Consider the following 26,586-nt stretch of genomic DNA (forward strand, 5'->3'; position numbering starts at 1 on the left):
CCCTCCAGGCACTGCAATTTGCAGAACTTAAGCCTTTCTTGGTAAGAAGACCACTTTATTCCCCTCAGCAATCTTGTTACCCTTCTTTGTACTCGTTCTAGCAACTCTACATCCTTCCTAAAATGAAGCCTCCAGGTCTGTACACAGTACTCAATGTGTGGCCTGACTGCAACGAGATAATTACCTCCTTGTCACTGCTCAGCAAACTTCATATTTCACTGCACAATTACCCCCCCCCGGCCCTTTTCACTTTTCACTTCCTCGAGTGTAGTACCACACAGTTGGTACATTTCTCTTCGGTTATTACTACCCATATGCAGTACTTTGAATTTTTCAATGTTAAATTTCAGTTGCCACTTCTCAGCCCATTTACACAACTTACCTAGATCCAGCTGGAGTAGCATACTGTCTTTAGTATCGTTAACAATCCTGCCAACCTTCGTATCATCTGCAAATTTGGACATTAAGCCTGATATACCTTCATCAATAGTATTGATGAATACACAAAATAACAATTGGCCCAGCACCGAACCCTGGGGAACTCCACTAATAACATCCATCCACGAAGAGCAGTGTCCACTGATTATCACTCTCCATCATCTCCCACTCAACCATCCCTTTATCCATTGCAGCAACTTACCCTTAATGCTATACCACTCCAATTTGTACAGCAGTCTTCCATGTGCAACAGTATCAAAAGCTTTCCTGAAATCCAAGTGTATGATATCAAAATTATTTTTTGCATCCAGTTCCTTTGTGACCACATCATAGTATCCAATCAAATTGGTCAGACAAGACCTCCCTTTAACAAACCCATGCTGTGTCTTAACTATTACTGCAGTCTTGTCTAGATGATCCTGCAATGCTTCTTTAACTAGTGACTCCATTATTTTCACCGGAACAGAAGTTAAACTAACAGGTCAATATTTACTTGTGTCACCTTTTGAAACCCCTTTGTGAATTTGGTGATATATTTGCACACCTCCAGTCCATGGGGGGCCTCTTCTGAATCCAAGGAAGCTCTCATAATTAGGGCTAAGGGTTTGCTTACTTCATTTACTGCCTCCTTTAATATAACTGGATAGATCCCATCCACACTAGGTACCTTCCTCATGTTTAACTTCAACAATTTCTCCTCCACTTTGCACTCTGTTATTACAAAATCACTCAGCTCCCTGTTAGTTTGATAAACTTCTGGCATTCCCCTCCTTGAATAACTCCTCATGTGTGAATGTAGATGCAAAATACACATTCTGTTTATCAACTACCTGAGCATGATCATTAACAGTCAACCCATCTATGTTAAGTGGTTCAATCTGATCCATTCCTTTCCTTCTAGAGTGCACATAAATAAAGAACTCTTTGCATCCTTTGCCAAAGATTTCTCATAATCTGCCTTCGCCTGCCTAACCTCCTTTCTGACTTGATTACAGACTACAGTCGAACTTGGTTATAATGAGATCACAGCTGTAATGAGCAAAAAGCCATAATGATTTTAATTTATGCATATTCTCATACAATCGCTCACTATTATAACAAGCACACTACATATATATACTGTACAAATTTTGTTTATTATGCAAACATTCTTAATTGCTCAGGTATTCGAACAAACTCAATTCTTGAAATAGATGAAAATGAAAAGGGCAACAGCTTTATGACCACCTGCATCGAATTAGAGGTCGGTTTATGAGCTTGTTCTTCCGGGGATGGGGGCTATATAATAATGCATTGGCATTCCACTTGTCGCATTATCGTATTTACAGATAGTCTTGTATTCACTGAACCATAAATTTATTTCGGGACTTTTAAGAACTTTGTATGCATTTCGGGACGTCTAAGAACTTTGTATGCAGATCACTTTATCATTCTTAAAGCAAACTCAGTTAGAAACGAACCCTTCCTTTGGAAACATGTCTGATAACAAAAAGAAAGGCGTTTCTCAATTTGCGAAAAGTGGAATTATTCGTGGTGCAAAAAATGCTGAAGTGTGTAAAAAGTCTTTGTTCTCCTCTTCAAGTATCGACATTGTGGAAGAATAAAAATGTTTACATATCGACATTGGAAAAGAACACAACTGAAAAAAAAAAAAAAAAAATTTAAGAAAGTGCGAGTTTACAGATGTTGATGCAGCATTACTTCAACAGTTCACTACACTCCTTTGTGTATTGGCGGTCAACTGACAGTCCGATTGTGAAGGTTCAAGCAGAAAAATTTGCTAAACAATTTGGACACAAGGATTTCGTAGGTAACAATGGTTGGCTTGATATATTTAAAAACCGATAAAACATTGTTTATGCAAAAATTAGTGGAGAATCTTGATCTGCAGATCCAATAAAGGATTGACCATGTTTGGGCAGAAATCAGAAAATATTTCAATGGTGAAGACATCTACAATGCCAACGAAACAGGACCATTTTATAATCTGACACCTGACAATACATTTAAATTCAAAGGGGAAAAATGTGTTGGTGATAAAAAATCAAAGGCTAGCTTGACAGTGGCCCATATGCACAAATACGACAGGAACTGATAAAAAAAAACTATTAGTTATCAGAAAATTGTTACAACCTTGGTGTTTCAAAAATGTAAGGAAACTTCCTGTGGATTACACTGCGAACAAGAAAGCTTTTTTTTTTTTTTTTTTTTTTTTTATGTAAACCCCAAACACAAGAGGTATTAGAACCTATAGTACTTAGTACCGTGCTTGGGTTGGAGATTGAGAAGACGAAAGAAAATATTTGTTGACATTGGGCTTGAACTTCTGTAGACTGTAATTTTCTGGAAATACGTATGAAGGAAGGTTGTTCCAGAAAACGGCAGTTGAATGAATAAACGAGGAAGATGAAAAGTTGGTTCTGTGAGTTTGAAGTTGGACAGTAAATGGATGTTGGCTGGCGGCGGCACGTGTTCGGACTGTTTTGAAAGAGGGAGCGGGAATTATAGACGCCAATTCAGAAGAACAGTGCCCATGGAAGTATCTGTAGAAGAAGCATGCAGCAGAAACAGTACGTCTATGAGACAGCGAGTGGAGAGACTCTGTTAGAGATGAATCATTAATTAACCTAACTGCCCTCTTCTGAATGGAATCAAGAAGCCTGAGAGAGGTTTTGGGGGCACCACCCCCAGATGTGGGAACAATATTCCATGGCTGGGCGGATTTACGATTTATACAGAGTGAGCAGCTGTTTGTAAGAAAAGTAACTCTGAGAGCGAAAGAGAAAACCAAGTTTTTTAGATGCAGAGGAAGCAATATTTGTAATGTGCTTGTGCCACGAGAGATTAGAAGTCAGGGTAATCCCCAAAAGAGATATATCATTTTGCCTACAAATCGGAGTGTCACTAAAGATAAGCATAGGAGCAGAAGAATCCTTTTTGCGAGAAATAAGACAAGACTGAGTTTTAGAAGGGTTGAAATCAACTAAGCTGTCATTGCCCCACTGGAGAATTACCAGAAGATCGGCATTTAAGGAATTGGTAGCAGATTTCTGAGAAGTTGAAGCTGATTGAGCAGGACAAGGTTTCTCAAAATGAAAAGTGGAATGCAATGTGCTATCATCAGCAAAACTATGGATGGGATTTCTAGTCAATGGAAGAAGGTCATTAATATACAAGAGGAAAAGAGTGGGAGAAAGAACTAAACCTTGGGGGACACTGGCATTAGTGGAGAAGTTAGAAGACAGAGAGCCATCTACCATCACCCTTAGTGAGCGATCAGAGAGAGAACTGGATAACCAATTACTAAAAACAGTTGGCAAACCATAAGTTGGAAGCTTGTTTAGAAGACCTTTAGGCCAAACACGATTGAAAGCCTTTGAGATGTCAAGAGCAACTACTTGTGTTTCACCGAACCTTTCCATTGAATTAGTCCATAAATGGGTAACATAAGCCAGAATATCGCCAGTGGATCAACACAGACGGAATCCATACTGGCGATCGTTGATCAGACGGAAGGTTTTTAGGTAGTTTAAGAGTTGGCGGTTAATTGATTTCTCCATTACTTTAGAAAGAGTAGAAGTAATCACAATGGGACGATAATTGGAAGGGAGGGATTTGTCACCCTTTTTAAGAACTGGCTGGACATGAGCAAATTTCCAAGCAGAAGGAAAAACACCTTTGGAATAAGAAAGTGAAAAAAAGGCAGCAAAGAATAGGAGTAAGTTCAGGAGCACAGGTTTTGAGAACAAGTGGAGAAATACCATCAGGTCCTGGAGCTTTCTTAGCATCAAGATTCCTCAAAATCCTTCTGACATCCTTTTGATGGAAGACCACAGGTGTCATTGAATGGAGCATGTTGGGAATGGTGGGAGGTGTTTTACCAAGATCATTAATACATGAGTTGGAAGAAAAATGAGATGCTAGCAGGTCAGCTTTATCCTTGGCTGAAGTGACAACAGAACCATCTGGTTTGGACAGAGGTGGGAGCAGAGATGGGCAACAGTTGCAGCCAATAGCCTTGGCAAGAGACCAGAATGCTTGGCTACCATTAGGGCAAGAAGCAAGTTTCCACTCTTAGCCTGTTCAAACTCTAGTTTGGACTGATTAATAACTGCTTTACAATTGTTGCGAGCTTTGGTGTAGGTAGAAAATGAAACGGGAGAATTAGAAACAAGCCAATTACGATACGCAACATTCTTCTCTTGAACAGCCTTAGCACATTTATTGGAAAACCAAGGATTATTTAAAGGACGAGATTATGACTTCGGATATTTTTCAGCAATACGTAAATGATTGGAATAAGGAGCTATTCAAAAAGAAGAAAAATATTTTGTTGTTAGTTGATAACTGTCCTGAACATCTCCGGATTCAAGATTTGTCCAACATTAAGCTAGTGTTTCTGCCTCCCATCAATGAGAGGTCCATTGGTTGTAAAATTGTGACATCAATTTTACAACCAATGGACATAGGTGTAATCAAGAGTTTGAGAGGATTTTATAGAGATTTCTAATTCTACATCTGATCAGTCAGAGAAAATAGAAACTTGCCGAGTCTATATCGATATTGGACGCTATAAATTTATTGAACGATGCGTGGAACAATGTTACTTTGACAACCATATCGAACTGCTTCAAGAAAACAATGTTGTAGGTTTTAATAAAGATTACATTAATGAATTTGTATGAGTCAATGACAACTTGTTAACTAGTGGTCTTCCTACAGAGTGATATTGTAGATGCTGCTCAACAATGATGATAATGACAATGGCAAAGACTATGATTGTGATGATGTTATGATGACAAATCAAAATCAGTACCGACAATCTCAGAAGCTCAAGGTGCAATGGACACAGTCAATTTTTTTGAAGGAACTGAGGCAAGTAATGCCTCAGTTCCTTCAAAAAATGAATCCTATGAATCTTAAAATGCATTGAGTGTTTTAAGGAGAAACTTAAGAAATATTAAAGTGAAATATTTAAAAAAACAAACATCAATTTTAAGATTCATAAATAAAGACTAATTGAAATCATGTTTATTATTAAGTGTATGATTTTAAAATTACAGACAAATAAATTGTTTAATATTAAGTGTATTATAGTTTATACTAGCATATTAATACAAATAATATGTAGGTATATACTTATATTATTTTTTCTCTCTAATATTTCTTTTGTTTTTTTGAATCTATCTTTTTATCAAGTTATTGAAAATTTTAAAAAATAGGAGGTAGAGTTAACTCATCACTGTTATAAAGTTTTCATTGTATAATGGCCCCAGGGGTTTCCCGATCTCCATATCATTGATATAGTGAGTAACAGTTATAACGAGGAAATTTTGTCGGTCCCTTGATGCTTGTTATAACCAAGTTCAACTGTATTTTATATCTGCCATAGCTTCTGTGTCGCCTGATAATTTATATGCATCCCGTACATTTTTCTTCTCTGCCATAAGCCTCATTAATTCATCTGGTTATTATTTTTATTATTTCCCATATATGCTGATCCTCTACAACATTTTCAAATTTCCAGTACCATTTAAGACTCACCTTTCTCTCATCAAAAATTAATTGCATGTTCTCCATCGTTTCTAGGGGTTTCAACCAATCTGAAAAAATAATACAAATCGCTCATCTGATTCACTAATTATGGACTGTTAAAGTGTGGGCACATAATTTTGACTTGCCTTGTGTGTGTGTGTGTGTGTGTGTGTGCGTGTGCGTGTGTGTGTGTGAGACCACTGTATAATATATATATAATGACTCAATGAAACTATTGGAAACATTAATTTTGTAATATCAACTCTAATTTGAATATAATCAATTATGAAAATTCCATAACTGATTATTGCAAATTCCTGTTGTAGATTTCATAAGACTAATATGCATATAATCAATTATTCTCATCACTAATCTAAACCAGAAAACATATACTGCAGGGAATGGTGGTGGGGGAAGGAGTAGGACTGTAATAAAAATTTTAAATATTTTTCTAAAACTTGTTAAGTACTCTAAATTCTCTAACTTTTTCCAAACAGCAACTTACCATGTCTATTGCCACTATATACAAATAAGAAATTGATACCAAAATAGCGGTAATGTATGCTACCAGGCTGAGCCTCAAGTAACACATATACATCAAACACAGAAAGTGAGACACTAAGCAGACTCTGAACCTAAAATGACAAACATATTTATAATATTCAAGATTAACTGGATTTATATAATATATATTGCAAAAAAAAAAAAAAAAGCAATTTTATATCAGTAATGCTTTTAAAAATAACTTTAAATTATATATATCTTTATTTTTTTTTTCCATAAGCAAAATGCATTGATATATTTAATAAATATATCAGTATAAATAAATAATTAATTTAATTAAATTAACCCAGAACTGTGTGTGTGTGTGTGTGTGTGTGTGTGTGTGTGTGTGTGTGTGTGTGTGTGTGTATATATATATATATACACCTAATATTTTAAAATAAAATAAAATAAAACATAAGCCAGTAGTATGGCAAAAACTGTAGAGTGAAAATTAACATAAAAATAACCCAAAATAAAACGAACGGGAAAGGAAAAGTAAAGGTAAGACATAAACAGCAGCCGAAAAAACCCCTATATAATTTGGTACTTTAAATCCAATTAATAAAACCGGTATAAAATTTAGAATAATGCCAATTACATAATAATTTAGCGGTATGCCCCCTCGAAAGGTACCAGTTCTGAAAGACGTGAAATATCACCAAAAAGGGTTAAAGGAACTACTAAAAGATAACAAAATCAAAATAAAATCAAAATAATAGACTGACATTATGCTCCATATTGACAGAGGACTACGATGCCAATAATGGTCAGAGTGCTGTCTGTCCTATAATTTATTTTTCGCTGCATAAGGACCACCACCGTGCAAATCCTCTGCATTGGTAGATCAATTGGAAGAGGAATGGGTGGTTTGGTTCTTCTATCTTTTCGCCTTTTCGGCGATTTGTATAGCGATTCCATGACCATTATTGGCCTCGTGGTCCTCTGTCGATATGGGGCATAATGGTCAATCTATTATTTTGATTTTGTTATCTTTTAGTAGTTCCTTTAACCCTTTTTGGTGATATTCACGTCTTTTGGAACTGGTACCTTTCGGGGGGGGGGGGGACCACTAAATTATTATGTAATTGGCATTACTCTAAATTTTATACCGGTTTTATTAATTGGATTTAAAGTATAGGGGTTTTTCGGCTACTGTTTATGTCTTACCTTACTTTTCCTTTCCCATTCGTTCGTTTTATTTTGGGTTATTTTTATGTTAATTTTTGCTCTACAGTTTTTGCCATACTACTGGCTTATGTTTTATTTTATTTTAAAATATTGGATATATCTTGGCTTCATATGGAGGATGTGCATGTTGCTGCCTCTAATGAAAGCTCAATATTTATTTATTTATTTTATTATAACTTTTGTCATTATTTAAATATTTATATATAATGTATTAAATAAAAACAAAATTGACCGATTTTGTAAAAATCGTCAGTACCACACTGAAACGGTTGTCTTCATTTTTAAGTGAACTTTTATACCAGCATGTGCTCTATGTCTAATACTTAAAAAAAAAATGAATACTGTGCATTCATATTTGTTAACAAGGTGATTTTTTTATTATTAATGTTCATCCCATTGAATAATTTTCTTATAAATGCATTTACACTTAGGCATTTTACTAAATGGAAAAAAATATATTTGCTGCTCCATATTATCAATAATTATTTGTAGAAGAATAAGAGAAATTTACCTCAATATGATAACACTGAACACTTCCAAATGATACTCTCCAGAAATTAAAATGAATAAAAGATTAATGGAAAATGATTACAGTAAAAAATCAATTGAACACAATTCAAAAATTAACTAAAATTCAAAAAACAATTAATTAAAAAATCAATTAAAGTTAAACATAAAATTTGAAAAACGGTTTTCTTTCCTAATACTGCCTTCAAAACAACATTGTTCCAAAATTTGCCCGGGGTCAATTTAAATCATAAAATTTCGGGCATAAAGGAAAGAAAACCTCTTTTCAAAATTTACATTTAACTTTAATTGATTTTTTAATTAATTTTTAAAAAATTGTTTTTTTGAATTTTAGTTAATTTTTGAATTGTGTTCAATTGATTTTTTACTGTAATCATTTTACATTAATCTGGAGAGTATCATGTGTAAGTGTTCTACAAATCATATTGAGGTAGATTTCTCTTATTCTTCTACAAATATTGATATCAACATAGAACGTACTGAGCACCATAGCTCTGTTAAATACTATCAATAATTATATAATTCTTCTTCTCTATTAGCCATTTTTGTATGCAAAAATAGTACAGACAACATTAGTAAGTAATGCAGGAGCAAGTGAATGTACCATGTGTTTTATTATTATTAGCCATACAGTGCAAAGAAGCCTAAGGCTTATGCTGTACTAGCCAAAAATCCCTGAGTTACAGAGAGAGAGAGAGAGAGAGAGAGAGAGAGAGAGAGAGAGAGAGAGAGAGAGAGAGAGAGAGAGGGGGGGGGGGGGTAAAAAGGAATCGCAAAGAAAGAGAAGATGATATCCAGCTCAGGACCCTGGGTGTGCCAAGCCCATACTCACCAGAGCCCCTAGGGTTAATTCTTTATTACTTAAAAATCCTGGCACTTCGACAACGCTGGATTTAAAAAATATGCATGTTGTTATTTATTATGATGATGTTAACTGTCATGCTAAATTAACAAAATTATATATAATTAATTCTTACTACATACTGAATTAGTTCAGAAAAAAAAAAACAAAAAAAAAAAAAACCAGCTTTATAAGAAAATGGGAGAGCTGTTTTGGAGACACCCTGACATCATGCTCTATATCTGAACAATCCCTTAAGAAGTTTTAAGTCAAGGAAATAACTATATATGTAGTATATAAATTAATGAATTCTTTATAATGTTACATAGTTCTCTAACTCAATTACTAAACTTTTTCTAGCCAAAGAAAAACTTTAAGCATAATCTACATCACTCAGCAACCAAACTCTTGTGTTCCCACACATGCACAGAAAAGCAAAAAGCAAAAACATCATGAATACTGTGCAGCAAACTTTGTCAAGGCATTTTTTTTTTTAAGTGCTCATCTCTCTGAATATGCTTCTTATAAATGCATTTTCACTTAGGCCTCTTAGTGAGTGAAAAGTAACTATCTGGAAACTTTCCATCCAATCAATGATTGCCCATATCCATTCCATCAGTGTCAATCCACAGGTGATATATTGGCCCATGTTATTATCTTTTGATAAATTAGATGGAGAAGTTTGATGGAACTCAAGAAGTTGCTCTTGGCATTTCTAAGGCTTTTGATCGTGTTTGGCATAAAAGTCTTCTAAACAAGTTCCCATCTTCTGCTGACTGCAACTGGATATTCAGTTTTCTCTCTAAACACCACCATGAGTGACTCTCTGTACATGGCTCTCTGTTTACTAACTTCTCCACTAATGTTGGTGTTTCCCAAGGTTCAGTTGGTTCTCCTACTCTGGAACTCCTATCCATTGTTTTGCTGATGCCAGCACACTCTATATCTCGCTTTCCAGCTTGAGAAACCTCAAGCTGGAAAGCTGCCTTGCAAAAATGGCCTCAACTTCTCAAATATCTACAACCAATTCCCTAAATGTCAATCTTCAGATAATTCTCTAATGAGGCAAAAACCCAGTCCTGTCTTATTTTTCACAAAGAAGAGTCTACTGCTAATAGGCTCATCTTTGATGCCGATTTTTTTTTTTTTTTTTGCTCTTGGTATTGCTTTTTCATCTGAATTACTCATTCTGTACAAATCTCAAATACTATGGAATGCTGCTCCCAAACCTCTCTCAATTCCATTCAAAGGATGGTAGTCAGATTAATTAATGATCCTTCTCTTACAAAGTCTCTCCATTCTCTGTTTCACAGACATTCAGTTTCTGCTGTGTGCCTTTTCTACAGATACTTCCATGGGCACTGTTATTCTGAATTAGCATCTATAATTTCTCCACTCTCTTCCAAACCAGCCTGAACACTTGCTGTAACCACTCACTATCCAACTCAAAACTATTAGAACAAACATTTCCTTTTGTTCATTTGTCCCTTCTACTTTCTGGAATAAACTTTTATTTGTATTTCTCAAAAATTACAATACAGAAATTTAAGTCCAATGTCAATAAATATCTTCTGTTTTCTCAGTCTTTAACCCATACATGGTACTAAGCACTATTAGTTCAAATACTTTTCATGTTTGGAGCTTTCACAATAATAATAATAAAACCTAACTTATGGTGAAACGATTTGAAGTATAATTGCACCTGTGGTCAGGCCTCAGGGCAGAACATGTGCCTTGAGTGACAGGGGGTTCAAGCCCGTGACTGCTAAAAAATACGGTGGGTGTTGTTTCTTGTATTCTTTCTATCCTGTGAACTCCTCTGATCGTGTGGTCGTCCCGGAGTATAAACAGAAAATTTATTTCATTTGACCGTGTAACTCAAATCAATTCAACATAAGTTAGTTTCATATATGTATACAACAGTTTAGTTTGCTGAGTGTTGTAGACTTACCATTTAAAGTTTTCACTTCCCCTCTTTCGGGAATAAAGACAGGTTGCCACAGTGCACTTGAAATATGCAATGTGTGAACCAATGTTCGCCTGAAAAAGTTCAGTAATTGTGTGTACTAAGTGGAGGACTTTTTAACATTGCTAGAAAATTCAATTCAACAGACAAAATTTCTTTAAATGTGATTCTTAACTTGAAAGGTTACATGTACCTATTTTTCCCTTATACTGTTGGTAACAAATAAAAAAAAAAAAAAAAAAAAAGTGAAATCATAATTTACAATTAAATACTATGTATTGCACTTACAGTAAACTGCTGATTTTAAGAACCTTGATTTAATGGGCTTCAGATTTAACAGATGAAAAAAAAAAATTTAACTGGCACCTGAGTGTATCTTGAATATATTCGGGAGATAAAGAAAACCTGGAACTTTTTATCGTATCATTGAGTATTCGTCTGTGCCTTGTTTCTTTATTATAACCTCCCTTACAGTATGCCACAATGGTCCCTATGAAAACTGGTAAAAAGAAGTGTGTGCACGATGTTGCTCTGAATGAAAGCTGTTAGACAAGTTAGAATCCAGTGAGTCTCTTTTCTGCATCTCTGAGGAATATGGTATTGGGAAAAAAGAAAAAAAAAAACACAGATACTGAAAAAAAAAAGCCAAGGAGTTTTCAAAGAATCTGAAATATCTCAACTTTGGCTTGGTCATGGTAAGTTATCTTCAGCTATGCACAGGTGCAGATAATTTACTTATGTATCAACCAATAAAATCAAGATAAATCGATTGTTTTTCCTTATTTAACTTAATTTCAATCTTTTTGATACATACATATAAAGAGTAACTGTTTAAATTTTCAATCATGTGGGGTACAAATGGTCTGTCTCAAAAAAAAAAAATAAATAAAAAATAATAATAATAATAATAATAATAATAATTTAACAGACATTAAGCAATAATAGATGCCCCCACTACACCAGTCTTGGAAATTGAGTGTAGCAAGTAGATATAATGAGCCTTTGCAGCTCTGTTATCTATTAAAGTAAGCAGATGCTGTGGGATTTTTGGCAACTACTATTATAAAATTTTGCAAATTTAATATGCAAGTAATAAAGGAGAACACACAAGTGTGAACACACATACACACACAGTATGAAGGAATACCAAGAAGTATTAATCAAAATGAAATAGCAATTATAAATTACAAAATATGGTATATAACAGGGTTTCTCAATAGAGAAACCCGGTAACTCAGATTTAAAGTGGCAAAATTTTTTTAAATTTCTGCCTAAAGTTTTCACATGTTTGTATTACGCGATATAAGAGAGGCAGGCTGATACATAGGGATATTGTATGTGTGCAATTTAGTGTGAGATTAAGCATGATGAAAGATTGAAATGATTAACCTGGAATGGTAGTCAGCACCAAACATGGTGCCAACTACCATGAGGTTTTTGAATGAAACAGTGTTTTTGGTGTACTGAGATGGGTCTAATAACCAAATAAACATCCAGCAAACAGCAAACCTGTGGTCAGAAATAGCTTGTTGAAGCAAGAGGCCAACAAGTCTTGTGCAGGGTTTCAATCAGTCAGTCATTCAAATAATAACCCAGCACAACAGTGGTAGCTACTAAGCAGCCGAAAACTGAACCAAATTCTACTGTTATCAGCAAAAAACAAGAAGGTACGGTGGACAGTGCCAACATTGGACAGAGTATTTCTCAGACCAGTCAAAATTTTTGACTGGTCTGAGAAATCCAAGTTCCCGTTTCATGTTGCTTGTTGTTGTTGTTATTTGGTGTTTTGGGAGCATTAGCAACTAAGGCCATATTTCTCCGGGATATGCGGTGGTCATTCCCTGACCTTTCCGTATCTTCCGTATTTGGTGGTGACGGGCTCGAACCCTGGTCTAATCAAGAAGCGTATGCTACGCACTGCTGCTCCTTCCCACCTGGCTATGGAGGCACCTTCATGCTGCTGGGAGGAACAGAATGTGACAAAAACAGCAGGAGTCCACAGAACCATTGTCAGGTGTCAACAATGCAGAATGGTGGCAGCAAAGTCACTTGCACACTAGTAAGACTTTTGTGGATTTATCGGATGATTGTTTTATAGAGTAACATGTTCAAGGGGCAACCAGAGGGAGCAGTAATACTCTTGATCTGATTATCAGAATGATTATTCATGCATTAAGAATTTGCAGATAAAGGAACCGCTAGGTGACAGTGATCACAGTGTAGTGATGTGGGATTTACTTAAAAATGTAACTACCATCAAGGGTAAAGGGAAGGATTTTTGCTTTTGAAAAGGTGACTAGAGCGGTCTCAGACAGTTTTTAAATCCTATACAGTGGGATCAACTGATGATGTTACCAACGGCGAATTTTAAATGGGAAGCCTTCAGGGACTTAATCTTGGAAGCTACTAGGCTTTTCACACCAACTAAGAAATACTGTTCAAGGTTTAGGCCTAAAGGGATGACACATGAATTAACGAGGCTCGTAGCAAAGAAGAAAAATGCATGGGATATATATAAATTATCATGTGACACAGAAGCCTACATCAGATTATGAGAAATCTTTAGCAAGGGATTCAAAGAAAAACAGCACAGAGTTCTTTAGTTATGTAAACTGTAGAAGGAAAGGGATGAATCAGATTGGTCCACTTCACAGATGATTCAACTATAATGATGCTGCTCAGGTAGCTGATAAATTGAATGATTATTTCGCATCTACATTCACACATGAGGAGTTATTCAAGGAGGAGAATGCCAAAAGCTTATCAAACTCTAACAGGAAGCTAAGCATTTTGTAATAACTGACAGCAAAATGGAGGAGAAATTGATGAAGTCATACAAACAAAAGGCACCTGGGGTGGATGGATTTTGTCCAGTTATATTGAAGGAGGCAGTGAGGGAAGTTAGCAAACCCTTAGCCATAATTATAAGAGCATCCTTAGATTCAGGGGAAGTCCCCATGGACTGGAAATATGCAAATGTATCCCCAATTCACAAAGGGGGTTCATCAAAGGGTGACAAATATTTATAGACCCGTTCTGGGGAGTCACTGGTTAAACAGGTGATACAGGATCATCTAGACAAGCCTGCAGTAATAGTTCAGACACAGCATGGGTGTATTAAGGGAAAGTCTTGTCTGACCAATCTGATTGGATTCTACAATGTGGTCACAAAGGAACAGGATGCAAAAAATAATTTTGATATCATGTTGAAAGACTACTATACAAATTGGAACAGTATGGCATTAAGGGCAGGTTGCTGCAGTAGATAAGGGGATGGTTGAGTGGGAGACAGCAGAAAGTGGTAATAAATGGACACTGCTCTACGTGGACTAATGTTATTAATGGAGTGCCCCCCAGGTTTGGTGCTGGGCCCATTGTTGTTTTGTGTATTTATCAATGATATAAATCAAGGTATATACCAGGCAAGGTCCAAGTTTGCAGATGATACAAAGATTGACAGGGTTGTTAATGACACTAAAGACAGTATGCTACTGCAACAGGATCTAGAAAAGCTAGGCAGATGGGCTGAGAAGTGGTAACTGAAGTTTAACATTGACAAATGCAAAGCACTGCATAGGGTAGCAGTAACCCAAGAGAAATGTACCAAGTGTGTAACATTGTTCTAATAATTTGACTGTAAAACATATTCTTATTGGCTGCCCCTATTATAAACAGACCAGAACTTCATCCTTGATCTCACTGGTTAATCTTCATAAACCAATAAGTCTTGAAAATCTCATTGGTGATAAGGCAAATATTTCTGAATTTTTTGACTTTCTCAGGCAAACTGGGCTTTTCAATTATTTCTGATTTCAGATTTTCTTTTGATTTAGGGAAAACTCATGTTTTAATAAAATAAGTGAATAGGCACATTATAGCCTTAGCAGCTTATGTACCATTAAGCCTCCAGAACAACAACAACAACCAACTGTGTAGTACTACACTCAGGGAGGTGCAGAATGAAAAAAAAAAAAAAAAAACATAAGGGGGGAGGGTAATTGTGCAGTCAGACATGACGTTCTCTGAGCAGTGGAGATGTGCTGCAGAGCAGGGCATCTCCACTGCTCAGAGCAGGTCAATGATATATAAGAATTTTTGCTAGCAGAGACAAGGTGATTATCCCTTTGTATAAGGTCAGGCCACACCTTGAGTACTGTGTACAGGTCTGGAGGCCGCATTTTGGGAAGGATGTAGAGTGCTAGAATGAGTACAGAGAAGGGCAACAAGATTGGTGAGAGGAACAAATGGGTACACTTACAAAGGCTTAAGTTCTGCAAGTTGCAGCATCTAGAGACTAGGCACCTGCGAGGTGATCTGATTGAGGTGTATAAGGTCTTGAATGGTTTGAGCAGGCTTAATGCTGATGGGATACTTCTGTTTGTTCAGACTAAGAACCTGAGAGTTCATAGATTCAAACTGAGGAAAGACAGTTGTAGAATTGATGTGCAGAAGTTTGCCTTTAACCAGCGGGTAGTTGATTGCTGGAACAGACTTCCATCTGTTGTTGTGGAAGTTGATAGCTTAAATAGATTTAAGGATGAATTAGGCAAACATTTGGAGTGACTGGATGGTTGAAATGGGAAGGTTTTTTTTTTTTGGTTGATGCTATATAAGCTTGCTTTCTTGCATCATATGCCTCAGCTAATGCATCTCCTGCCACCACGTCTCAATGTAATTGGGCACCTCTAGGATGAGGTGGAATGAACTAATTGGAATAGAGATCTGCAATCTCCAATTTACAACTGTAGGAAGCTATTGAATCAACAAGGACCAGCATCCCTGTGGAATGTTTTTGACACCTTGTTGAATTCATGCCATGATGAATCTAAGCTGTTCTGAAAGATAAAGAGAGACTTAGTCATCACTTTATCAGGCAAGTGTACCTAACAAGTGGTGATGCAGCGTACTTAAGTTACATCCAATGTACACATTATAATCACACAAAGATGTTTCGATTAAAAGGCATTGGGTTCTATCTCACTTATTTTTAAGTTTAGGCTATTTGTCAGCTGCACCTTTGTCATATTTTGGCTAAAATTTTTGAAAACTTGATATTAAAATTGGACTATGTATTATTGTTTATATTTATTGTAAGGGCTATCTTCACCTTTCATTTGGTGGGTACCTACTTATTCTTTCTCAGTGGTGGTATCCTGAGAATAAGTAAGAATAACCTTCTCTACTGGGGAAGTATTACTTATTCAAAGTATAACTGGACAGGCAACTCATTGTAAAGGTTTTCACAATATGAGATATAATGTAACAATGCCAATATAATAACTTCAGTTAATTTAATGCATACAGACATGATGCATGTACTAACTTATATGGGTGTAAATTTTCCCACGGTCTGAGGCTTTAACCCTGAATTTTTATTAAGTGCTAAATACTCAAATTATGATTTTCCAACTTCTACACTGAAAAATGACTGTCAATTTCCTTGCCCAAGTATTACTACTTATTTGATTGATATGAGCCCATCAAACAAAACATTTCACTTGCTGTTCATCAATTTGTGCTTTGAGACAACTTATGGCTCTCCTCTCACTGGCCACTATCATATGAACCTGTCAAGTATGGGTCTGGGAACACTGCAATTACGTTTGTATTATTCCTTAAGCCGTACATGCAGGGCGGGAATTACACGAGCTAAACAGGCTACACCTTAGGGCCTCACTATCTTAAAAAAAAAAAAAAATCCTTTTTCAATATTGTCACAGGTGAGAGAGAGAGACGGACCTCATATATCTTATAGCTTAGGTTCACAAGTTTAAATCCGACCCTGCGTACATGAGATGTGCAGCCCACGTCGTGGCATTATTTTACAATCGATCCTCGTAAAAAGTAGTACGTTTCCATTTTTGCCATATGAGTGGTAATATTTCGCGGGTTAATGCATTAATGGAAGATATTAAACAAAGTACGTATGTAGTGTTTGAGTCACTTCTATTGGATGTAGTGGGGCTTCTTCGCTAGTTTCGGGAAAGTTTTCAGTGTGCGAGGGCTCATCTTTTTATTATTAAAGTTCAAAAGTATTCTAGGAGAATTCCAAGTTTTTTAAATAAATAAATGACACTCACCACTGTATAAATTGCTGCTATGTAGCTTCCGTTCTGCAGATCTGTAAATATTGCAGACTTCAGGATGGGGCGCCGAGTGATCCATTTCCGACTACCAATAAGGTCAGCAGTTGAAGACATTGTAATATTTTCACATCCAGTTTTGAATATTTTAAAACATATATATTTAATCTCAAAGCTGCTTCAATGTAACTTTAAGCATAACTTTATTAACCATATTCCTGGACTACATCATTTCTAATAGAAGTAATAAATCTATTATTGACTGAAAAAATGACAACGCTCTACAAATATGAACAACTTATTTCCCTCGTCAACTCTGAAACGAATACAAGGACCTCTACATGTTCACATTGTATTTCGTATAAATATTTACTTTTATTTGAATATTTCAATTTTTAAAAAAGCAAAGTTGAAAAGTTCATATACACATAAGCCTCATCAAGCAGCCGGTTGGTGTATTGTATTCAAATTACACGAAACGGTCTTTGACTTTTAAGTGGGAAGCATTTAAGGAATTAATCGTGGATGGTACTAAAAGTTTCATACCTATCAAGAAATATTGTTCAAGGTTTCGGCCTAAATGGTTATCTAATGAACTAATGAGACTCATAACAGAGAAGAAAAATGCATGGGATGCATATAAATTATCAAGCGACTCAGAAGCCTATGGCAGATATAAGTTAGTTTGCAATCAGGTCACAAAGGAGGTTAGGCAGGCGAAGGTAGATTACGAGAAATCCTTGGCAAAATATGCTAAGAAAAACAGCAAGGATTTCTTTACTTATATAACCTCTAAAAGGAAGGGGTTGAATCTGATTGGTCCACTTGACATCGATGGTTCGACTGTTGATGATCCTGCTCAGAGAGCAAACAAACTGAATGAGTATTTTGCATCTACATTCACACATGAGGAATTATTAAGGTTTGAAAATGGCAGAAGGTTATCAAATTGTAGCAGGATACTTAATGATTTTGTAATAACTGAAAGCAAAGTGGAGGAGAAATTGTTGAAGTTAAACATAAGAAAAGCACCTGGGGTGGACGGGATCTATCCAGTTATATTAAAGGAGGCGGTAAAGCAACTAAGCAAACCCTTAGCCATAATTATGAGAACATCCTTGGATTCAGGGGAGGTCCCCACTGACTAGAGATGTGCAAATGTATCCCCAATTCACAAAGGGGGATCGAATTGTGACACGAGTAATTACAGACCAGTTAGTTTAACTTCTGTACCGGGTAAAATAATGGAATCACTGGTTAAAGATGCATTGCAGGATCATCTAGACAAGACTGCAGCAATAATTCAGACACAGCATGGGTTTGTTAGGGGAAAGTCTTGTCTGACAAATTTGATACGATATTATGATGTGGTTACAAAGGAACTGGATGAAAAAAATAATTTTGATATCATATATTTGGATTTCAGGAAAGCTTTTGACACTGTTGCGCATGGAAGACTATTGTACAAATTGGAGAAGAATGGTATTAAGGGTAAGTTGCTACAATGGATAAAAGGATGGTTAAGTGGGAGAAGACAGAGGGTGGTAATCAATGGGTGCTGCTCTTCATGGACTAATGTTATTAGTGGAGTCCCACGGGGTTCTGTGTTAGGTCCACTGTTGTTTTGTATATTTATCAATGATATTGATGAAGGTATATCAGGCTTAATGTCGAAGTTTGGAGATGATACAAAGGTTGGCGGAGTTGTTAATGACAGTAATGGCAGTGTGCCACTGCAACAGGATCTAGTTAATTTGGGCAGATGGGCTAAGAAGTGGCAACTGAACTTTAACCTTGACAAATGCAAAGTATTGCATATGGGTAGAAGTACTTTCGGTACGTTTCCCAGAGAAACGTATCAACTGTGTGGTACTACACTTAAGGTGGTAGAAAATGAAAAAGACCTGGGAGTAATCGTGCAGGCAGATATGAAGTTTTCTGAGCAATGCAGACAGGCTGCCAGGGCAGGTCATGGGGTTTTGTCAATAATATATAGGAATTTTGCTAGCAGAGAGAAGGAGGTGATTGTCCCTCTGTATAAGGCAATGGTCAGGCCATGCCTTGAGTACTGCGTACAGGTCTGAAGGCTTCATTTTAGGAAGGATGTAGATTTACTTGAGCGTGTAAAGAGAAGGGCAACAAGATTGGTGAGGGGAATGAAGGGTTCTTCTTACCAAGAGAGGTTTAAGTTCTGCAAATTGCAGTGGCTGGAGACTAGGCACCTGCGCGGTGATCTGATTGAGGTATATAAGGCCTTGAATGGGTTGAGCACGCTGAATTCCGATGGGATCCTTCAACTTGTTCAGATTACGAACCTAAGGGGGCATAAATTCAAATTAAGAAAAGACAGATGTAGAATAGATGTGCGGAAATTTGCCTTTAGCCAGCGGGTAGTTAATTGTAGGAACAAACTTCCATCTGTCGTTGTGGAAGTTGACAGGTTAAATAAGTTTAAGGCATTTGGAGGGAACGGCGTGATTTTTTTTTTTTTTTTTTTGGTTGATGCTGCATAAGCTCATACACTTGCTTTCTTGCATCACATGCCACTACTACTACTACTACTACTACTACTACTTTATTGAATTTCAGAGATAACAAGATGCTAGAAACATTTAGCACCAGACGCGAAGGAAGTCATGAACCCTCCTCCTTTTCCCACTCCAGTACTGTTTGGCCTATAGATTTATGCTTGCAATCCAGCCTAACTGTGACCTTACAATTCACGCTACTGTTAAATTGCTGCCATATCTTTAGTGTCCTTTTCAATAACAACCATATTTTAGTGTACAATCACTGTCCTCTCCACCCCGGGTGGAAAAAACCCCGGTTCAAATCCCGACCATAAAGCGAAGAGGTTATAATCGTTTTTTCGTTCCATAGTTGAGTTCAGCATGTTCAGGTGGCAACTAGAGGGAAGAATACTCTTGATTTGATTATCAGCGGTGATTCTTCATGGATTAAGAATCTGCAGATGAATGAACCACTAGGTTGCAGTGATCACAGTGTGCTGAAGTGGAATTTACTCAAAGAGGTAACTACCATTAGGGGTAAAGGGAAGGGTTATTGCTTTCGTAAAGGCGACTACGATGGACTGAGACAGTATTTAAATTCTATACAGTGGGACAAACTGATGATGTTACCAACAGCAAATTCAAAATGGGTAGCATTCAAAGAACTTATCTTGGAAGCTACTAGGCTTTACAAACCAACTCAGAAATATTGTTCAAGGTTTAGGCCTAAGTGGATGTCAGATGAACTGATGATGCATATGGCAGAGAAGAAACATGCATGGGATACTTACAAATTAACATATGACACAGAATCCTATGATAGATACAAGTTGATCTGTAACCAAGTTACAAAGGAGGTTAGGCAGGCGAAGGCAGATTACGAGAAATCTTTGGCAAGGCATGCAAAGAAAAATAGCAAAGAGTTCTTTACTTCTGTAAACTCTAGAAGGAATGGGATGAATCAGATTGGTGCACTTGATATCGATGGGTCAACTGTTGATGATCCTGCTCAGGTAGCTAACAAACTAAATGAATATTTTGCATCGACATTCACATATGAGGAGTTATTTAGCGAGGGGAAAGCCAGAGGTGTATTCAACTCTAGCAGTAAGCTAGAGAATCTTGTAATAACTGAGAGTAAAGTGGAGGAGAAATTGTTGAAAATAAACACAAGAAAGGCACCCGGGGTGGATGGCATCTATCCAGTTATATTAAAGGAGGCAGAAAAGGAAGTAAGCAAACCCTTAGCTATAATTATGAGAGCTTCCTTGGACTCAGGGGAGGTACCCACAGACTGGAGATGTGAAAATGTCACCCCAATTCACAAACGAGGATCAAAGGCTGACACAAGTAATTATAGACCTGTGAGTTTAACTTCTGTTCCAGGAAAATTAATGGAGGCACTAGTTAAAGAAGCACTGCAGGATCATTTAGACAAGACTTCAGCTATAGCTCGGACACAGCATGGTTTTGTTAAGGGGAAGTCTTGCCTGACCAATTTGATTGGATACTATGATGCAGTCACAAAGGAACTGGATGCAGGGAATAACTTTGATATTATACTGTATACTTGGATCTTAGAAAGGCTTTTGATACTGTTGCACATGGATGGCTGCACAAATTGGAGCAGTGTGGCATTGGAGGCAAATTGCTGCTGTGGATAAAGGGGTGGCTGAGGGGGAGAAGACAGAAAGTGGTAATCAATAGACACTGCTCGTCGTGGACTAATGTTATTAGTGGAGTCCCTCAGGGCTCAGTGTTGGGTCCATTATTGTTTTCTATATTCATAAATGATATTGATGAGGGTATATTAAGCTTAATGTCGAAGTTTGCAGATGATACAAAGGTAGGCAGGGTTGTCAAGGACACTACTGACACTATGCTGCTGCAACAGGATCTGGAAAGGTTGAGTAGATGGGCTGAGAGGTGGCAAATGAAGTTTAACATTGACAAATGTAAAGTACTACACATGGGAAACAGCAACCCCAGAGCAAAGTAATCAACTATGTGGTACTACACTGACAGTGGTAGAGAATGAAAGGGACTTTGGGGTGGTTGTTCAGGCAGATATGAAGTTCCCTGAGCAGTGCAGACGGGCTGAAAGAGTAGCTCATGGTGTATTGTCAATGATATATAGGAATTTTTCTAGCAGGGATAAGGAGGTGATTATTCTCTTGTATAAGGCAATGGTCAGGCCACACCTAGAGTACTGTATACAGGTCTGGAGGCCTCATTTCAAGAAGGATGTAGAGCTGCTGGAACGAGTACAGAGAAGGGCAACAAGATTAGTGAATGGAACAAAGGGGTGCTCGTACGAAGAAAGGCTTAAGTTTTGCAAATTACAGTGTCTGGAGACTAGGCACCAGCGAGGTGATCTGATAGAGGTGTATAAAGCCTTGAATGGTTTGAGCATGCTCAGTGCTGATGGGATTCTTCCTCTCGCTCAGAATAATCACCCGAGAAGGCATAAATTCAAATTGAGGAAAAACAGATGTAGGATAGACGGGAGGAAATTTGCCTTTAGCCAGCGGGTGGTTGTTTGCTGGAATAGACTTCCATCCCTTGTAGTGGAGGTTGATAGCCTAAATAAGTTTAAGGGTCAACGGGACAGGTATTTTGAACGAACAGAGGGGTGAAGGGGAAGTGGTTTTTTTTTTTTTTTTTTTTGGCTGATGCTGCATAAGCTTGCTTTCTTGCATCAAATGCCTCTACTTAAGCTAATGCTAGTGCTAGTCGCTCTAACGCAGGGGTGGGCAACTTTTTTCGTCAGCGGGCAGAATGAAATTTTCGTATCATGATGCGGGCCGAATGATATTTTCGCATCATGATGCTGGCCGGAATAGATTGAACGACTTAATTAAAAAAAATCAGAACCTAAAAAATGTTATATTACTTGAATTACCAAATTATTAATGTATTTTTAAAAAAAATATCTGAATGTCCAATTATCATTGAAAATGCCGCAATCGGCATCAATTTTTCTTTTTTTTTTAATTGGCTCATTTTATGGGCTATAAAGTATATTAAATTAAAAATTGTAATAATTAGAAAAAGCATAAAACATAAAATATCTCGCACCAATATTATTTTTTCAATAAGAAGTCAAACCCAAAGGAACTTCGTTCGATCGATGCTACAATAATAATTAGGAAATAACTCTTTGACGCTGCGTAGAATCACTTGGTTACTGTTGTACTGGCCGCGATTCCCGATTGAACCGAATTAAGCCGAACGTTTACGGCGAGTGTAGTCAGGTATGGATTTTCTATATTTATGCATTTAGCGAGGGGGCCAGATTCAACATCGTCGCGGGCCGGCTGTTGCCCACCCCTGCTCTAACGTGTAGATAATAAGGTATTTTCCACACGAATCTCGAATTTTTGGTCCAGCAAAACAGGCAAATCAACTAGAGAACACAGGCAATTTACGGACATACACTGTGCTCCCACTGTATTAGGTACACCTACGTAGTAGCGTGTTAAGCCTGGTTTAGCCTTCAAAACAGCCTGAATTCGTCTAGGCATGGATTGAACAAGATGCTGAAAACGTTGTGCAGGAATTGAGTACCATGCACACATGAGTGTTTCACACAGTTCCTTGAGATTCGACAGAGGGTAGGCCTGCAGCGAACAGTCCTTTCCAGCTCATCCCAAAGATTTTCAATAGGATTGAGCAGGCCACTACAGAAAAGAAAAGCCATTGTCATGTTCCTGGAACCATTCCATACTGATTCGGGCTTTGTACACCGGCGCATTATCCTGCTGGTAGTAACCATCTGACTGAGAATAAACTGTCAACATGTACAAAATGTTTAGGTACGATGTGGCATTCAGACGTGAATCTATGGGTATCAATGGACCCAATGTGTGCCAAGAAAACACTCCCCACACCATAATACTACTCCCACCACCTTGCACAGTAGTCGTCAGACATGGGTCCATTGATTCATGTTGTTTTCGCCAAATTCTGAGCCTTCCATCAACATGATGCACAGAACTTCGACTCGCGAGACCAAGCAACTGTTTTCCAATCCTCGATTGTCCAGTGCTGGTGTTGCTGTGCCCACAGGAGGCGTGCTCTCTTGTTCTTAACTGAGATTCCCTCAGAAAAAGTACATGGGGTTTGGCAGACTGCAAGTAGTAGTAGTAGTAGTAGTAGTAGTAGCAGTGGCATTTGATGCAAGAAAGCAAGTGTATGAGCTTATGCAGCATCAATCAAAAAAAAATCACACCATTCCCTCCAAATGCCTGTCCAGTTCCTTCTTAAATTTATTCAAACTATCAACTTCCACAACGACAGATGGAAGTTTGTTCCAGCAATTAACCACCCGCTGGCTAAAGGCAAATTTCCGCACATCTAATCTACATCTGTCTTTTCTTAATTTGAATTTATGCCCCCTTAGGTTCGTATGGGGGCATAAATTCAAATTTATGAATTTATATTTGCGCTGAATTCTGATGGGAAGGATCCCATCAGAATTCAGCGTGCTCAACCCATTAAGGTCTCGTTGGACATCGTAGAGATTAGTATTGAGACCACGTATATTTGTGAAATGAATTAGGAAGTGCTTGGGAGGTTTAGATTTTTTCGCAGATTAGCTTGTTCTGTTAGTTCGACAATTCATGGTGTATTCAATAGTAAGAAAAAGTGTGTGGGGCATGCTGTATGAAGTAATGAAATTTTTGAATACACACTACTCGGACCCTTCAGTTACTATCTGTCAGAGTAGAGGTAGCAAGATTATACATTAGCTGATCCGGAAGCCTCCTAGAGAATTATCAATAGGTTCGGTCGGTGTACTACCTAGCGGCCGGCCTATGAACACCGTTTTAGAGCTGTACCCTCGAAATGTAAGAAACATTGGATCTCGCCACGATGTTCAACTAACCTCAAAAGTCATCAGTCATACTACATGATGGAAGAGATAGGGAAGGGTTGACCGGAACTTAGCGCTAGAGACTAAACATGGGTTCCACCACTTCAAGCCTCCAATAAGCAAAGTGATGGTATAGCACAGGTTGATGATAGTCATCTACCACCTAGTATTGCCTGGTAACATAGAGGGGCGGCGTTCCTCCATGTGGTGTGGGGGCCACACCTCGATCCTTGGTTACGTTGGTTCACACCTGGGTGGTCACCCACCATGTACTTGTGTATGGAGGTTATACCCAGGATTACTAACAGTCCTACCATCGTGAAAGTGCAAGCAGAGGGTTTGGCTGTCACAGACCGTCCGGACTTCGCTGAAATTGGGTCCACTTGACTTGAGTGTCACCCGAATATCACTTCCATCAACGTTTTAGACTCCCAGGTAGCAAGTACAGCTTTATCATATCTGAGAGAATGTCTGTGACAACCTGAAGGACCAAAGCAAAGTTCAGCACATCTTGCACCTAGTACCATGCCACGTTCGAAGTCCGTTAGATCATTACTTTTCCCCATTCTTGCTACGGTTTGTACGCTTAACTGATACTAGAATGGTTGTTCTGCTACATTTATATCTACAACTGTGGTCATATGACTTGCAACGTTGTGTGACAAATCATTTGTGTGCACAGTCGGGATGTACCTAATAAAGTGGTAGCACAGTGTATATTAGTTCTCTCACATACCGACCACACTGTATTGTACTGATAAATAACTGCTTTCCAATTGTGGCGAGGCGACTACATGCATACATTCCTTCATGGTGTTATGAAAGGATCGATTACATAACTAATTATTAATAAATAATAAATATAACTTTAGTAGAAGTGGCGGCGAATATAGTGAAATAAAATTGCACGTCTACAGCCACGGCTGAGGAAGAGAAATGTTATTTAAATATATCAATTTATACACAGAGGAATAAAACTGTTGTTTAAATATATCAATTTATACACAGAGGAATAAAACTGTTGTAATCGATTTCTTGGGGGGGCGTAACACTTACGTATTCAGTGAAACTGATTGTTCTTTCAAGTGTTTTTTTTTTTTGTGCTGAACTTCGATGAGTAGTCGTAATGATAAAATTCTTGGTAGTACATTTGTTTATGGCATTTAGTGTAGTCTGAATGTGGCCCGTTGCAAAATCGAAACAAAGTACGATACTTAAGATTAAACTTTAATGCAATAATTCAGGCTCTTTCGAACGAACACTTAAAAGTGTTCGATTGTACTCTCCATGGTCCCTCGTCTCGAGAATTGAAGATATAAATAGAAAAAAAGTGAAATTTAATGTTAGCGTTCGGTAATTTGTTACCCAGTGTCAGTTCAAGATTTATGAGAATGCATTGGAATATAGTAGTAGTAGTAGTGGCATGTGATGCAAGAAAGCAAATGTATGAGCTTATGCAGCATCATATATTCGAAAAGCTATCTTTCCTGTTGGCAAATTAGTAGTTTAAGGTAAGCGAAACATTTGATACGGCTAATTATTTTAGACATAAATGAAATATATTGGTTTACAAAGAAAGGAAAACTATATATTAAAATAGAAGAATAAATTAATGTTGAATTAGCATCAAGCTGGTCAGTAGAATGTGAAACTCATTTTCTAAAAGTAAAAAAATAATAATAATAAATAAACTGCTGCAAGCGGCTCACTCGTTCGGCATAAAGTAATCGGTAATCACATTCAACTTAAGCGCATTCATTTTACAACGCACAAAAATTTATTTTCGCGAAAAATAAATATAAAAAAAAAAAAAATCACTATAAGTTGTGTTGTGTTCTAAATGTGTGGTTTATTAAAATTTGTTACGGTACTGCAAGATTTTATTTCACAACGATAACATCTATACAAATTAATAAAAAAAAATTTCCGCCCTTTTTGTCCCGGTTAGGGGTAAGCGACATAGATGGAACGCTTGTCGTTCCTCCATGTTGATATGCCCAGCCGAATTTTTACAAGTCGGCTAGTCAGGCATGACGCTTTGTTTTATTTTGTTGTTTTCCTTCACCCAACATCAA

At 37.3% G+C, this 26,586-nt stretch overlaps 1 protein-coding gene across 1 annotated transcript in view; it reads right to left on the minus strand.

Annotated features, from left to right (window-relative positions):
* The window catches only part of LOC150076301 (uncharacterized), a 79,973-nt gene extending 62,664 nt beyond the window's left edge, over nucleotides 1-17,309 (minus strand). Inside the window, exons 1-2 of the mRNA XM_090387607.1 lie at nucleotides 17,123-17,309; nucleotides 6,479-6,608 (exon numbers count right to left, since the gene is read on the minus strand). Coding sequence (XP_090243733.1) covers nucleotides 6,479-6,608; nucleotides 17,123-17,242 — 250 coding nt within the window. The 5' untranslated portion in view covers nucleotides 17,243-17,309. The remainder of the gene's footprint in view (nucleotides 1-6,478; nucleotides 6,609-17,122) is intronic.
* Nucleotides 17,310-26,586: the final 9,277 nt, after the last annotated feature.

Source organism: Mastigoproctus giganteus, chromosome 13 (assembly GCF_048544385.1).
Source record: "Mastigoproctus giganteus isolate SK-2022 chromosome 13, ASM4854438v1, whole genome shotgun sequence".
NCBI classification, from domain to species: Eukaryota; Metazoa; Arthropoda; class Arachnida; order Uropygi; family Thelyphonidae; genus Mastigoproctus; species Mastigoproctus giganteus.